At 32.6% G+C, this 14,797-nt stretch overlaps 1 protein-coding gene across 1 annotated transcript; it reads right to left on the bottom strand.

The window, feature by feature from the left end:
* Positions 1-3,539: 3,539 nt before the first annotated feature.
* Positions 3,540-14,510, bottom strand: LOC106067153 (plasminogen activator inhibitor 1 RNA-binding protein-like). The gene is made up of 7 exons (XM_013226298.2): positions 14,180-14,510; positions 8,823-8,997; positions 8,521-8,718; positions 8,346-8,417; positions 8,091-8,165; positions 7,768-7,996; positions 3,540-4,700 (listed from the first exon to the last, which is right to left on the bottom strand). Exons 1-7 carry the CDS (start codon positions 14,391-14,393, stop codon positions 4,464-4,466), a joined length of 1,200 nt encoding a protein of 399 aa, XP_013081752.2. The 5' UTR covers positions 14,394-14,510; the 3' UTR covers positions 3,540-4,463.
* Positions 14,511-14,797: the final 287 nt, after the last annotated feature.

Below are 14,797 nucleotides of genomic sequence, written 5' to 3'. Positions count from 1 at the left end.
TCAAGCAGTTATTTTATTTTGCATGTCGCCTACTGCTGCACAATAGTGGTGGGGTGGGTCACCCACATCATATCTGTGCAACATTTTTTTTTATTATTGTCGTTAATTTTATTTGGTCGATAAAGGCCTTCACTCAAATATAATGTGAAACAAATAGAGTAGGCCTTTATCAGTGGCGTCACTAGGGTGGGTGTCGCCACCCCCCAATCCTTTTTTTTTTTCGTTGGTTTGTTGCGCTGTAATACATATAGTTTATAATTACCTACGCAATTTGATTGTTCAACAAAAAAAAAAAACTATAAAATGAGTGTCTATTTTTTTTAATTCAGTTGTTTGATACAATATATCTACAGTTCTTAATTTAAAAAATCCTTATTCACATGAGACGACATAGATAAGCAGATGGTAAGAAACGGTTGAAGGCTTTGTTACATGATTTAGAGAGAGGCCTATTTTGTAGGGTCTTAGTGGCATATGAATCATGCTATGTCAAATTTTATTTTCTTTAAGAATAACCTTTGTGGCCTTAAATTTAGATCCATTCTCAGTCATGGTATTTCTGTTTGAATGTCGTCTTTTGAAAAATCATCATATACGCCAATATTTTGAAACTGACATTTTTACAATACTTTGTTGGTTGTTGAACTTAAGAATTTTTCGGTTGGATTGCTCCATATGTATTTGCTACATCAATTATTGCTTCCAGTAAGAGTAGACGCTCAGAGTTAAAAAAAAAAAAAACAACTACCAATGCATATAAGAATGAACCTCTTTTTCTCTTCTTAAATAGATCTAGTGAGTCCGGCATCTTGTGATTGCTCGCCTGACATTTTCTTCTCGTTTTTTTTTTTCTGAATCAGTGCTTTTTTTTTTTTTCAGAAGAGCCTTTTTTGTATAACACTTTGCCCTAATGTGTTATGCTTTTGTTAATAGTTATAGTTAATACATATCCCCCCCCCCCCCCAAAAAAAAAAGAAAAGGAAAGACGTGTAAAATAAAGGTCTTAAGCTTCGCCTCTAGCGGCAATAATTTCAGAATTAAAAAAATATTTCAATCGTATAAAAAAAAATGCTAGGCAATAAGCTCATTTCTGAAGAAGTATGTTGACCACATAGATTGAGGAAATTTTATACACATCTATTAAATAGCTATTCTGTTGGTTCTTAATAAATTTCCTGTACTCCTCCATGATTCTAAACATTAAAGCTGCATTTTCATATCTTTGAGCTCCACATATAAATTCAAGCTCAACCTTTTCTAGACATTTTAAGAAATTAAGTTGATCTCTTCAGCTTTTTTTGGTCTCCCTTAAAATCGTATAACTTCTGAATCTGATCAGTGTGTGCTATATATATGTTAGCTGTGCTATGTCAGGTATATATATATATATGTTGTCAAAAAATACAAAGGTGTTTAAAATCATTCTGACTTAAAAATCGTTTATGTCGTTTGCTAAAACATTTATAAACTTTTTAACATTACAGATCTACTTTCAGCTATGGGTTTTATCTACATAACATTTCCATCATCTCATGGAAATTCTTTATTCAACAAAGACTCGTTGTTAATATAGTCACAAAATGTCAAATATTCTGCTTTTAAAGAAACAGTCCGTGCAATTTTTTTTCCATTGTTTTTCTTCTTTACATCAATCATAGCAACGACAATGTCAATTGTATTTGTAGCCGGATGTACTTGTTTTCCAATTTTCCAATCTTCAGCCACACATTAAATTAAGTTGGAAATTTCTATTTCATTTCAATACAATTAGTTGAAAATAGTCGACAACAAAAGAACAGAGTTTTTTTTTTTGCTATTAAGTGACTAAGTCGTCCCCATTAGGAAGCATCAGAACCATTCTTAGCCCTAGCCATGAAGAAAAATCCCCTACAATATTCAAGTATAACATTCGACTGACACATTGTACCAATTCCTTCATCTTGGCTACAACTTCTTTCACAGAAAAATATATTAAGTTTAATATCGCATTTGAAACCTTTTGATAGAATTTCATTAAATAATTATATGTTTAGTTGAAATGAAAACAAAAAAGTAGCCTATATAGATCTATTTATTAATTGTGAATAACATGTTCCAATATTTGGCCACTGTTTTTTTTTTTATTTCATTGTCAGATATTCACAAAGTGCATTCTTTTTTTACTTGGGTGTTATTTCATGTCAAAAGCAGGGGACCCTAAAGAGGCCAATTCCCCGGGTCCCAAATCCCTAGCTAGGGCACTGATTGACAACATATCTAATATCTGGTCTATGCTTTCCCGACCTCATCTTGGCAACCTAGATGGCTGCCTTTTCGTGTGGTATGCTCCTCAACTGTAGTTCGACGGCCTCGAAAGTCCCGAGTCCGAACCCTGCCATCCCGTCATCCAGCAGGACGTTTGGGCTAGAATGTAATCTAAAGGTTACATCTACTAACATCCTCGTGGTGTAAATGACCACAAGAAGAAATTTAATGGATATTATAGGGCCCGTGTGTAGAAAGGCTTCGCCGTTCCTGAATTGGTGACGACCCTCTCACGAAAAAATAGGACACATGAAATCCATCATTTGCAGTAGCGTGGTGAGCAAAACGTGCGCCTGGGCAAGTTACTATATTGGTGCCCCTTCCCCCCTCACTCCAACTCTGATGCTCACAATGGCTGGTAGACCTATTCGCATCAAAATATTTCAATGTGAAAATTATCAGAACAGGTTTGTTTCGCAAAAAGACAAAAACAAAATAAATATGACTAAAATGTATGATTGCATGGGGAAAAAAAATCTAGATCTAGTACTTCTTTCTGCTGCGTTCTTAAAATATTGTGTTGAATGGTTCACATAACTAGTTCTATTTCTCAGTGGCTTCCAGATCAGGCAGCTTTACACAAAATTATTAATTACCAATAGATAAATTTTTTTTTTGTTCATTTTAGTAACCTCCATCTCTCAAGAGGTTAGTTTATCCATAAAATATTTCATAGGATTAAACCAAACTAACCAACGGATCTATCACTTCATGTGTTGTGAGCGGAGGCATAACTACTACCCCATGCAGTATTTGTTTCTAACCCAAACGAGGCCTATATGAAACTTTCACCTACCGGTACTGGAGATTTCCTATGAAATCCAGTATCTTGAAAAAATTGACTTTACATGAAAAGGTTTATTAAAAACGGCCCAACTAAATGCTTAAAATGAGTACCGGTATCACTGTATCAGTACTCTTTAATCTCCTCAATTACATAGTTCAACTCTGTATTGTGTAAAAGTATACCAATACAGCATTAAAAGTTCATTTATAGTAAAGCCACTTAAGTAGCCTTTTGTTAAATGACTAGTTCTCAGATTCAAAAGCTTCTGGTGAACCACCATGAAAAAAAAAAAAAATGTAAATACAAACATGACAAAGCACATAATACAAGTAAAATTAGTAGAGGTGTGCTTATGTTTCTACAGCAAAATAACTTTAATAGCCTTACTAGTTTCAACCTCTAACAACAGACAAGTGAAAATCATAATAGCAAAAACAAAAAACATTAGTAAAGGGATATTTATTAATTTAATTTTCTGTCAAAAACAAATCACACAAATTACACTGGACAATCTCAAATGCAACACTCAACATAACACAATATTTGCAGAACACATTTGCTTCACACTCAAGCTCCATATCTTACTTGTATAACAATTTGTTTCAGCAAGTTATGTTTAAAAACCAAATTGAAGTAGAAAATGAAGTCTAAAATAAAATGGCTAGTCCCATGCTATTTTAAAACAATATAATACAACCATTCCTGACCTTACAAATACAGCCTTAAAAAGTATTAAATCTACCACCTTTCAATAATGAATACATTATTTAGAATACTTTTCCACATTAAAAAAATACATCTATCCATGTTAAAAAAAAATGAATGCAGGAAATGTCTAATGATTAATCTGACCCATGAGATGAACAAGTCATACAGCATTTGTACCAGTACTGAAAATCACACTAACATACCTTTGTCAACGTGGGAGCAAAATGTACATGATGTATGGAATAAGCAAATTTATGGACAGACTGTTCTTTAGTAATAGCAAAGAACACTTTAAATAATTATGTCATCAGTGGTAAACAGTCTAGTCTCTACTAGGTCAGTCTTGGCCAAAAAATACCAGGTCATGTACTTAGTATATGACCTTTGATGACCCACACAACTAATCCATAAAATCAGCCCACCACGCATGAAGAGGTAATGTACTATCTGCAAAACTTTCTTGCAACATATTAAAGTGAAAAACATTCTCAGTAAAGTCTCAACAATTATTAAATTCCAGTGGCAGTCGTCACATATGTACAAAAAGTTTTTCAAGAACTTGTAGATATTTCCAAATTAAGCTGGATTCTCCAGGTTGTGAAAAATAAAATATCTTGATAAGATCTTAGTTATCAAACTAAGCAAATTGAATGTGCTAGTCTGGTTAAGCAGCAGACTTGACAAGTGAGGGAAAATCTGCCTCATCATCAAAGCGAGGAGCAGACTCTCTGGGCTTGCCACCCATTCCTCGTGGACCACCACGGGAACCACGTCCACGCTCCAATCCACCTCTTTCAGCACCTCCACGGCCACCACGCCTGCCTCTGCCACGTCTTGGATTATCATTGAAGGTAATGCGGATGTCAGTTACCAACTGTTTGCCACGAGCATGACGATCTTCCTAAAAAGAGAAATAAAATTGTAAACCATTTACCGCATATGTATGAACAAATATATGCACATCTTTTCAATAAATACTATGCTTTTACTTAAACCACTAATGTACATTTACTTTCATTTTTCTTTTCATAATATGCACACTGATACTTTATAAGTATAAATCAAACTTTGTATGAAAATGTTACATTTTCTTTTTGCTAGCCTACAAAAATGCAACATATTTAGGCTGAAAAGAAGAATGCTTTTAACATTTCTCATGACAATTACATGGTGGATGAAAGATTTGTAAATATCTCCATTCAAAACTAAAACACTTCAAAATTTTGTACTAATGCTGCCGCAGTCTACCGACAAGTACAAATGATGCACACTCTACTTCATCTTGCTTGCATAAACTATCTCAGAAAACAGGCATTAAGGTTGATCACAATAATTACAAGCTCTTATTTGTGAGGAAAAACCTTTTCAGTGATGAATTGTGCAAAACCCACATAATGTTGCATAACTGTCTTGCGAACGAACATCTAGAAATCTAATTATGTGCCCCAACTTGGAATCTCATTGACTCAATAGCTACTAAGCCCATACAGACCTGCCTACCAAAAAAAGTCCAAATGCGTAATGCTGATGGTCAAAATGCGTATTTTGGCACCAGAATGCATAACACTATTTTGTCATATGTATGATAGTAGATCTAGATGTCATGATTAGATCTACAATCTAAATCTAGATCAATACGACAATAGAGATGATATCTAGACTAGATCTGGATCTATGTCTATATAATGAATATAATCTTGGATCTATGTCTATATAATGAATATAATCTACTCTAGATCTAAGCTGTTACCGATGCCGTGGATCCGCTACAAACGTAGGTCTACTCCAAACTTTCTTCGACCTACCTTCATCCTTGATCAATTCTATACTAAGAATCTAGTCTAGATGGTAGTAGATGTTATTGATCTAGACAATCTAAATCATACTAAAACTAAATTGGATCTAGATTGTAGAGTAATATAGAGAATCATGACATAACGTAATGACTAGCTAGACTCTATTCCTGTATAACAAGTTATCTAGATTCTAGAATCCAGATCTAGACTAGATATCTACAACGTCACTCAATGTGTTTAGAATCTATAGCACTTCGATATTTTTTCTATACAAATGAATACGGGAATCAGGGATTCAACATAATTAATTTCTACTAATGAACTTACACAAAAAAAAGTCAGGGTGTATCAGCTAACTGACAGTACCAACCTGCCACTCCCGCACTCTCGCGTTCTTCATTTCTAGACTAAATCTAATTGCTTTTAAAGAACCAATCAACGTATAGATCTGGACACAATGTGTTCCCCCGACCCCCAACAGGACGGCTTAGCGTGACCTCCGTGGCCGCTCGTAAGTTAGTCAAGAGAAGGGGGGAAAAAGGATACGAAACGGGTTAAATGCGTATTTGCTTACTGACGGTAATTTTTTTGGGACATTTTGCGTAACGAAAGGCAGGTCTGCCCATACTTAAGCAGCATCTCTCTAAATACTAAGCTAAGGGAGGTAGCTCCAAAACAGAAATAGACTGACTTTACAAAATATATTTAAAAAAAAACATAAAACAACATCTATCAATAACAAAAAATACTTCTAAAAAAAGAAATGGATGACCTTTAAAATGATGTATAATTTGAATAGTTTTTACAAGATTAAAACAATAAAAACAACAGGTAAAGACGAAAATTTGTTTGAGTGACTGATTTTTTAAAGACTAGTGGACCCCCCCCCCATCAGATCTGTAATTTTTGGTAACCTTTAACATTTATCCAAAGACCAGTAATGTTGATAAGTAGGAATTTAGGCCTATACAATAAACATTATGCTTATATATAAAAACTGAATATGTCTTGAGTATTTACTGACTTGGGTCACTGGGTGCGCGTGAGGCCCTAAGTTTCCTGAACATGGCATCATGCTGATGTGGTTCTGCATATGTCTCAGATTTCATTACTTCTAGCATAACAAAGTAAAAGTAATCAAACCATTGTCCAAACCAACGTTGTCAACACCCCCAACTAGATCTATTTCATTAAAAGTTTTCATGTGGTAAATAAAAACTGTTCAAAATATCAGTCAAAGAATGACGCTAGATCCAGAATAGTCTAGATCTAGACTAGATGATAGATCTAATGCTTACTTCACTCTCTCATTGAATCGGACCAGATTCTAAGTCAAAATGTAGCGCTTAATTCTAATGATCAATATCAAGTTCATTATTAGCTGTATTTTGTGTATTATTTGCGATAATGTGTCTAAAAATTGAAATGTCATTGAGAAAATGGCCTGCGCAGCTAAGGAAAATCTATAAAAAAAAATCACCGAACTTTGAAGGCCCATAGAAACTGAAGCGAAAGACGTAAAAACATCTGTTTTTTTAAACGAAAGGATCTATATATCTACTTTTTAAAAAACCCAGCCAGCTCAAAATACCACGCATCGCGCAGGAAAACAAGAGCTATGCAAGTCACACTGTGTGTGTGTGCTGTGGCGGGTGCATTAGAGAGGGGGGATGGGCGCATTAGTAGCTAATGAGTTAAGATAATTTTCCCCAAGATTTAAAGGCAGAGGAAACATGACTATAGGAATGTCTTCCAACACAAACTGTAAACTTATTGTGGAATTCAGGTTTTTATTTTCAGCTTTAAATGTGTATGTTAGAAATCTAAAACTGCCTTAAAATGAAGTTTAATATCCTTAAAACTATATTCTGAAAGATAATTGGAAAAAGGAATAGGAGTTTGAGTTTAGGCACAATTTTGGCCATGTCGTAGGAAAAAGGAATAATATTAATCATATATTAGTCACCTAATTTGGGTAGACATTTAAAAACAGATTGGAATAGAAAATATCTGGACACCACAGAACCAAAATGGCAGCAATATTAATCAGCTTATGACAGTTTCAGTTAATGTAAGAGCCAATGTTCACATCACAAGTCACCTAATGTATGTCATTCCATCTAGTGAGATAAGAAGCCCATAAAGATATTTTAATTTTGGTTCTGAACTAACCTCATCTTCCTCTTCCTCAGATTCTTCTTCTTCATCATCTTCCTCTTCATGCTTCTTGTGGTATTCACGACCTTTAGTCCACTTGGTGGTATCTTCACCTTCACCAGCTTGGCGAATGTTGAAGTCTGCCTTGGGTTTGTTTTGTGTCTGTAACGCTTTCCATTCATCCAAGGTCATTTCCTGTGGTTGAGGATCCTCTTCGGGAGCTTGTTCACCCTCAGCACTTTCACTAAAAGGATTGATTAAGACATTGTAAGATCATCTCTGTAACAATTACAAGATATGATTTAAATGCATATCAGCACAAATAACCCAAAACTTACTTAAGCTCAGGGTTTTCAGTTCCAGGCTCTGTTTGATTTGCCCACTCAGTAGATTCATTCTGGGGGGTTGGTTCTCTACAGAACAAATAAAAATAAAGGAATTATCATACAACCATTATCATTACATTTGTCTTAAAACAAATCAATAAATATAAATAAATGCTTGGTCAGTATCCGGTAAATGTAACCACTGGTGTCTTATTCAAATTTTTTCATCATACCAAGCAATTTAACTTTTTAAGAATGTTTACTTACTCAAGATCATCCTTGAAATTGCCCCAATTGTATGAGCCACCCCCTTCTTTCTTTTCAACAGGCTTGACACCTCTGAAATTTTGTAATTAATTTTCTTAGTTAAACTAGAACATTGTGATAAATTAATAAGCTCAGGAATATTAATTTTACAAAGGGAAGAAAAAAAACAACTTACGTTTTATCAGAGGCGCTGTGACGGTCAAACTCGCGCTTTCTATCACTGCGCTCACCAAAACCTCCTCTTGGGCCAAAGCCTCCCCTGTCACCACGTCCTCTCCCCCTACCTCTTCCTCTGCCCCTAGCCCTTTCACCACCAAAACCACCTTCACGATCACCTCTATCTTCTCTTCGCCTAAAACCTTCAGGTCGTTCCCTGAAAAATTAAACATAAGTACATTTATTTCGAGAAGAAAAAAAGAAAATTCAAAAGTAATATGGTCTAGGATAATACTAGAAAAATAGTAATGAGATAATTACCTGAACTCTGGAGGTACATTCTCATCTCCTACCCTGGCCTCACGGTTCTCTTTTGGTCCCTGTCTTCGTGGAGGGCGCTTTTCTCCATCATTATCACGGATTTCTCTAGGCTCCCTATTCCTGTTTGCTGAACCTCTACCACCCCTGTCACTTTGCCTAGGAGGTACTGTTTTCTCTGGGAAAATATATCAATTTACTATTTTTCCAGGTTTCTCTTATATTTTAAGAATATGCAGAAAAAAATGCAGATTACAAATATGTAATTTGATTTCCTCTGAGATAATTAGTTTTTAAAATATAAATTTTTAAGTTTTATTTCTTATTACCATATATTGTCATTGGAAATAACCATTTTGGTTTTAAGGCTTAATACTAGACTATCTCCCTTGAATTACTTGCCAACATTTTTCTGTTGCTGTTTTGTCTTTCTGTCTAGCAGCTATTAGATCTAATATTAAAGGGTAACTCCGATGGTTTTGACAATTTTTGATATAATATGTGTTTTGATTTATAGATAATGAATATATTATTCTTTTTTTTTTATTTGCAAGAATAACTTAGTAATTGATGTTTTTGTGACATAATTTTTCTGCGCATCCAAAACAGTCAGATTTTCACTGAATTTCTGTGTGACGTCACGACGGTGCACTCAAATCCTATTGATACTCATTGATAGGGAGGCGAAAAAGAAATTATCTTTGATAAAAAAAATGTTTCGTTATTACATCATTAAAATACTTTAAAAGAAATTTCTAATGGTGTATAAATTATGACTGTATGTTTGACCGTAAGAAAATTATGATTTTTGTGTGCTGTTTCGACCTAACATTGGTTGACATGGAAAAAGTGATGAGAGAGCTTGACGCTGGCTCAGCCGGCGAGACACACCCCCAAGGTCAAAAGTTAAAAAGTTGGAATTGAGTTTCGTAGACGATAGATCTACTTATTAAATAAGAAATTTAATAGTAGATCTAGTATTCGTAGTAAATTTCTAGCTCACAAATCTGATTTCATTTATATTTATGAACTTCAGTTGTTTAAAATGTCTCAGTAGTATCATTAATTGAATTCTTTGGCCTGGAAATCCAATGTATTGTTGGTACTGCACCTGGTATTAACTTCAATTTTTTTTTTAAATCCCATTTCCACAGCAATGAAGTTGCTGAAACAGCTTCTCTCAAAATGGTTTGAGCATAAACAGGAATTAGCTAATGCCTTTGTAAAATATTTGCTCTTCAGGCGAATAAATTTTCCCCATTTTCCCTTTAAAACTTCATCTCTTGGAAACAAATGAAAAGAGACAACTAATTTCTGTATCAGCATACTTGCTGATTTTATCTTTGTGATTGGAACTACTGCAACAAGCTGAAGAACAATATTTAATTTTCTTCAAGTAGAAATAGAGGTTTATAAACAATGACCGATTATAAATCAACGTGGAGACTAGATCTAGCTGTGAAGCGTAACAATAAATGCGATCCGATAGGTCTAGATCTAGACTATAGAGTTTATCGGTTATATAGGTCTAGATCTATATTTAGCCAGCACCCTCGTGACGTCACGTTTTTAAAAACTAAAAACATCTCGCAGAACCCCGTTTTTTTTTTGGGGCGTGGAGAATTTTCTGTCTAATTTATTAAATATAAAATTTTCCGAGCATTTAAATAAAAAATGATATAATGTTTACTATTACAACTTTTTACGCAGAATTTAAATATGTCAATAACTAAAATTTGAAAAACTATCGGAGTTTCCCTTTAAAATTCATTTAAAATAATAGCATAAGAACAAAAAACTCTCTTTAAAAAAGTTATTGAAAAAATGAAGAAACAACTTCATCAATTTATTATTAACATTTTTTTAGACCTTCATTTCAGTAAATACACTTAAAAATGCATAAGTTGACAGCATAAGAAGAAAAATCTCTTTAAAAAAAGTTTAATATAGATAAGCGATATAAATATGCTTAAAAACAACATGGTGGTCACTAAATGTCTCTGGGCATCTAAACTATTACCGAACATGGGTGGCCAAAATTTTTTTTTTTACTGTTTATGCAACTAGCAACAAATTGGTAGATTTAGCATCATGCTTATTAGAACGCACAATAAATTATTAACAATTTTAAAAATATCACAAAACCAATGACTGTACATTTATTGATTGACTAGGTCAAGGTGCACTAAAAACAGTTACTTACACTAAAAGTCACTAAGCTTGTGAGAAATGTAGGTTATATCCGCTATTGTTCTACCAAGATTTTTAGATTGAGCATAAGATGAAGGGCTGAGGCCTAATCTAGATCTAAATTATTATTCATTTATTGCAGACAAAAATAAAAATGATCTAGACTTAAACATGACTGACATTAGTGAGTTCGAAATCCGCGTATAAACACCGGAAGTAGTATTCCATTTATCATATAAAACCTGCATAGGTCCATAAACGTTGGTATTTTGAATTTCATAGTAAAATTACATTTTTATTTTTTTTTGTACAAAATTTGTGCTCAATGTGCTCTAGAATGTTAATATTTTCAAATGTCATGTCCCGATTATTCCAGTGTTGGCTTGTTTTTATTAAAATGAAGATCAAATGACTGCATATTTTTGTTTTTATGTTTGTCAATTGAAATAATCCGAGTTTCAACCTTTTTTAAAAAGGCTCATCTGGGTAATTACTTAAAGATTCGTAATTGATAACTTAGAAGCATATTTTCAATCAGATTTAATTAGAAAAACGTCTTCGAGTGAAGTCCTCTCGATTCACTCAAATATGTGACCAATTATCGATAGTTGACATTTTTCAGCACTGAACACTATATTTTTGGACAAGTTGGCAGAAACAAAATTATCCATGAAAACAAGAGCTTTGCTAAAACATATATACATCCATCACTGTCAGTACGTATTTAAATCCATCTCAATCGGCCCCCTATTTATAACCATCTATGATTTGAATAATTTCTTTTTAAAAGCAATTGATTAATCTAAATATAAAATTAATTATTTTTACATAAGGTTAAATAATTTTCTAATTATTCCAATTCAATACAATATATGATTTAATGTAATCTATACAATTTTAAAAAATTCTTAGTTATCTTTTAAATAAGTTTGTACCACTAGTCATTTGTAGTGTTCATAGAATTTAAGCTTTGTTTGCATCATATAATTATCAACTACTCTAGTTAGGTTATTATTATTTCACTATAATTTTTTTTTACTATTATTATTATTATATTTTATTACTATTAATTTTAAGATTTTTTGATTAAAATATTATATAGCTATTATTGTTAAATACAAAAATATAAGAAATTGAATTACATTTTTAAAGGCAATACTATGGTTTGTTTTTCACATTTAGGTGAAACATCAAGGACACTTTACACTGCATTAAAAATTGCTAGATGCACCAGAGTTTCTATTTAACTCTCAGATTAATGCTTTTAGTTGTCCTCTAAATTAATTATCAAACCATGATATCTCTACTGTTAGTAAACTCCACTCAATTTTTAAATCAAACTATACCTCAGTCTACAATGGGCATATTAATGAGTTTCTCATTACAAAGGGATTTATCAGGCCCATTAGTATGTATAAAAAAATGTGCTTCACCACAATACTTGGGCTGAAAGAATCTTAGGTTTTTTAATTTATTATCATGAAAAGCACCAAATGCTAAAATGGCTATTTTTAGATGGTAAGACAAAAGTCAATGGCAACAACGCTTGCATTATCTTTGCACTAAAAAAGAAATGAGCAAGAGATAAATTTTCTTTTTGTTTACCAAGAAAAAGATGTGGGGAAATTATTATTGCACTAAAAAAGAGATGAGCAAGAGATAAATTTTCTTTTTGTTTACCAAGAAAAAGATGTGGGGAAATTATTTTGGATTAATTTATTTAGTGTGGACAGATGAGCAAGAAATGAAATGGCAAATGAATAAAAGCTGCTTTGAAAGATGTTGGTGTGCCTATTGTTAAAGAAAATATATTGTTTACAACAGCAAATAATCTAAGAATCTGTGAGATTACCCATAGCCTATTAGAAAAATTATGGAATTATGGATGATGCTGAGATTATAATTATTCTTTAACTGTGATACTATTTTACATTTCCTTAAATGTATTTTAATTTTATTTGATTGATTTGCTGATGTCTAAGTGATGATTGTAAATATGCTATTTTATTTCCAAAAAAACAACAACAAACATTTGTTGCAATAAAAAAAATCTATTTTGATTAATAATCAACCCATAAAATAGAATATCTAGACATTTTTCTTATATACAATCATGCATTAGGTATTAATATTTAGAATGCATCTATTCTTTTCATAATATTAATTATGTTCTTCATTAACTTGTGTTGCAGATTTGATATAGATTTAAAAATTATTTACTTCATTCTTCAAAAATTACTTAAAATCAAAGCATTACTTTTCAATTTTTTAAATAATATTTTCAGCATAATAATTAATTCATACTTTAAAAGTATAGATACCAGACACTTAAATAAAAAAAAATTCTCTTTCAAGATTTAAATCTTTCAAAATGAATTTTTAACAAACATAAGTACTTTTCAATTACAAATAGTGTTTTACTATATATTCATTAAGAGTACACTTATATTTCTTTAAATAATAATTATTAAACCTATCAATACATTCAAAATTGATTCAATGTTACATGCAATAAAGAGAAACTCAAAACAAAATTAGAAAAAAATTGAGGATCATTCTTGTCACAAAATTAGATAAATTGGCAGCACAAACAAAAAAATACTCTTGACCTATTTCCCAGTTTGATTCAACTTCCGGTAGTGAACAGAAATGACATGGATCTAAAAAATCAAGACTTTCCCCCTCTCAAATAAAAATTAATATCTCCCCTTCCACTTGTCATACAATGATAAATTTAGTATGGTTGGAAATATTTTTTCAAGCCCTATTCAACCATATAGGTTTTATTAGTATATTGTGAGTTTGAATTTTTTATCGAACTACCTACTGACATGAGTCAACTTGATCTAGATTGTGACATGTCCATGTCTCACCTCTCAATTAGATCTAGTGATCTAGTTCTAGATCTATAATTAGTATAATCTAGATTACACTAGAAAACTAGATCTAAATGATAATGACACCCAGATCGTAGCATTCGAGCCATGCTGATCACCATACGGTTGTTTTACCTAGATCTAGCACATGGCAGACATGCTTGCAGTTAGCAGGAAACGGATTAGACTAAACTTTGTGTGCACTATGCATAACTCATCTTTATTTATTACATTTCATGGCAAAAACAGAGCATGGAATACTTTGTAAAATGCATATATATATGAAGTATTTACCTTCTTTTTTCACAACTGGCGGCTCAGGCACTTTAGCTTTCGTCTCGACGACAGGTGTTTTTTTCTGTTTCGATTTCGTGGTCTTCTTTTCTCCATCTTTTTTCTTGTTCTTAGTTTGCTCCTCCTGCCTTGATAAAACTTCTAATGGGTCTTCCTCTTCGTCTAGGAAGAGCGCAAATTTGTTATTTACAGCTATGCCGTATTGATGGTCCATTTTCCTCTGTAGCTGAGAGGATGTTATTAGATTAGGACCTTACGGCCTTTTCCCGATTAGACTTCAGTTCAGCAAAATGGCGTGCTTCGCGCACAAAATAATGCGCATGCAAGGTGAATGTACCAAAACTACTTCCGGTGATGTAATTCAACCAAATTTGGCAAATGCGGATTGATATTAATGTAATTTACTTTATTAATACTTTACAGAGAGAAATTGACGATTTTTTTATGCCAGTATATAAAAAAAAAATAAGAAAAAACATTAGCATAATTAAAGGTTTATTTTATCAAATAGTTTGTGTTTTTAACTAAGCAGTCATTTTTATCTGGCCTTCCATGTAAGCTTATTTGACCTAAATCTATTTCAGTCTTAGTAAACAGAGGTGTTTTCCAAATCTATTT

This window comes from Biomphalaria glabrata, chromosome 5 (genome assembly GCF_947242115.1).
Source record: "Biomphalaria glabrata chromosome 5, xgBioGlab47.1, whole genome shotgun sequence".
Lineage (NCBI taxonomy): Eukaryota > Metazoa > Mollusca > Gastropoda > Planorbidae > Biomphalaria > Biomphalaria glabrata.
The sequence above is the reverse complement of the archived record's forward strand: the minus strand, read 5'-3'. Positions and strand labels throughout refer to the sequence as shown.

What these genes read in the sequence shown, in the direction of transcription:
- LOC106067153 (XM_013226298.2), bottom strand. Translation starts at nt 14,393, where the DNA reads ATGGACCATCAATACGGCATAGCTGTAAATAACAAATTTGCGCTCTTC. An exon ending in GCCAGTTGTGAAAAAAGAAG is followed by an intron (nt 8,998 to 14,179) that starts GTAAATACTTCA and finishes ATATTTTCCCAG; the next exon opens with AGAAAACAGTACCTCCTAGG. An exon ending in AATTTCAAGGATGATCTTGA is followed by an intron (nt 8,166 to 8,345) that starts GTAAGTAAACAT and finishes TTTGTTCTGTAG; the next exon opens with AGAACCAACCCCCCAGAATG.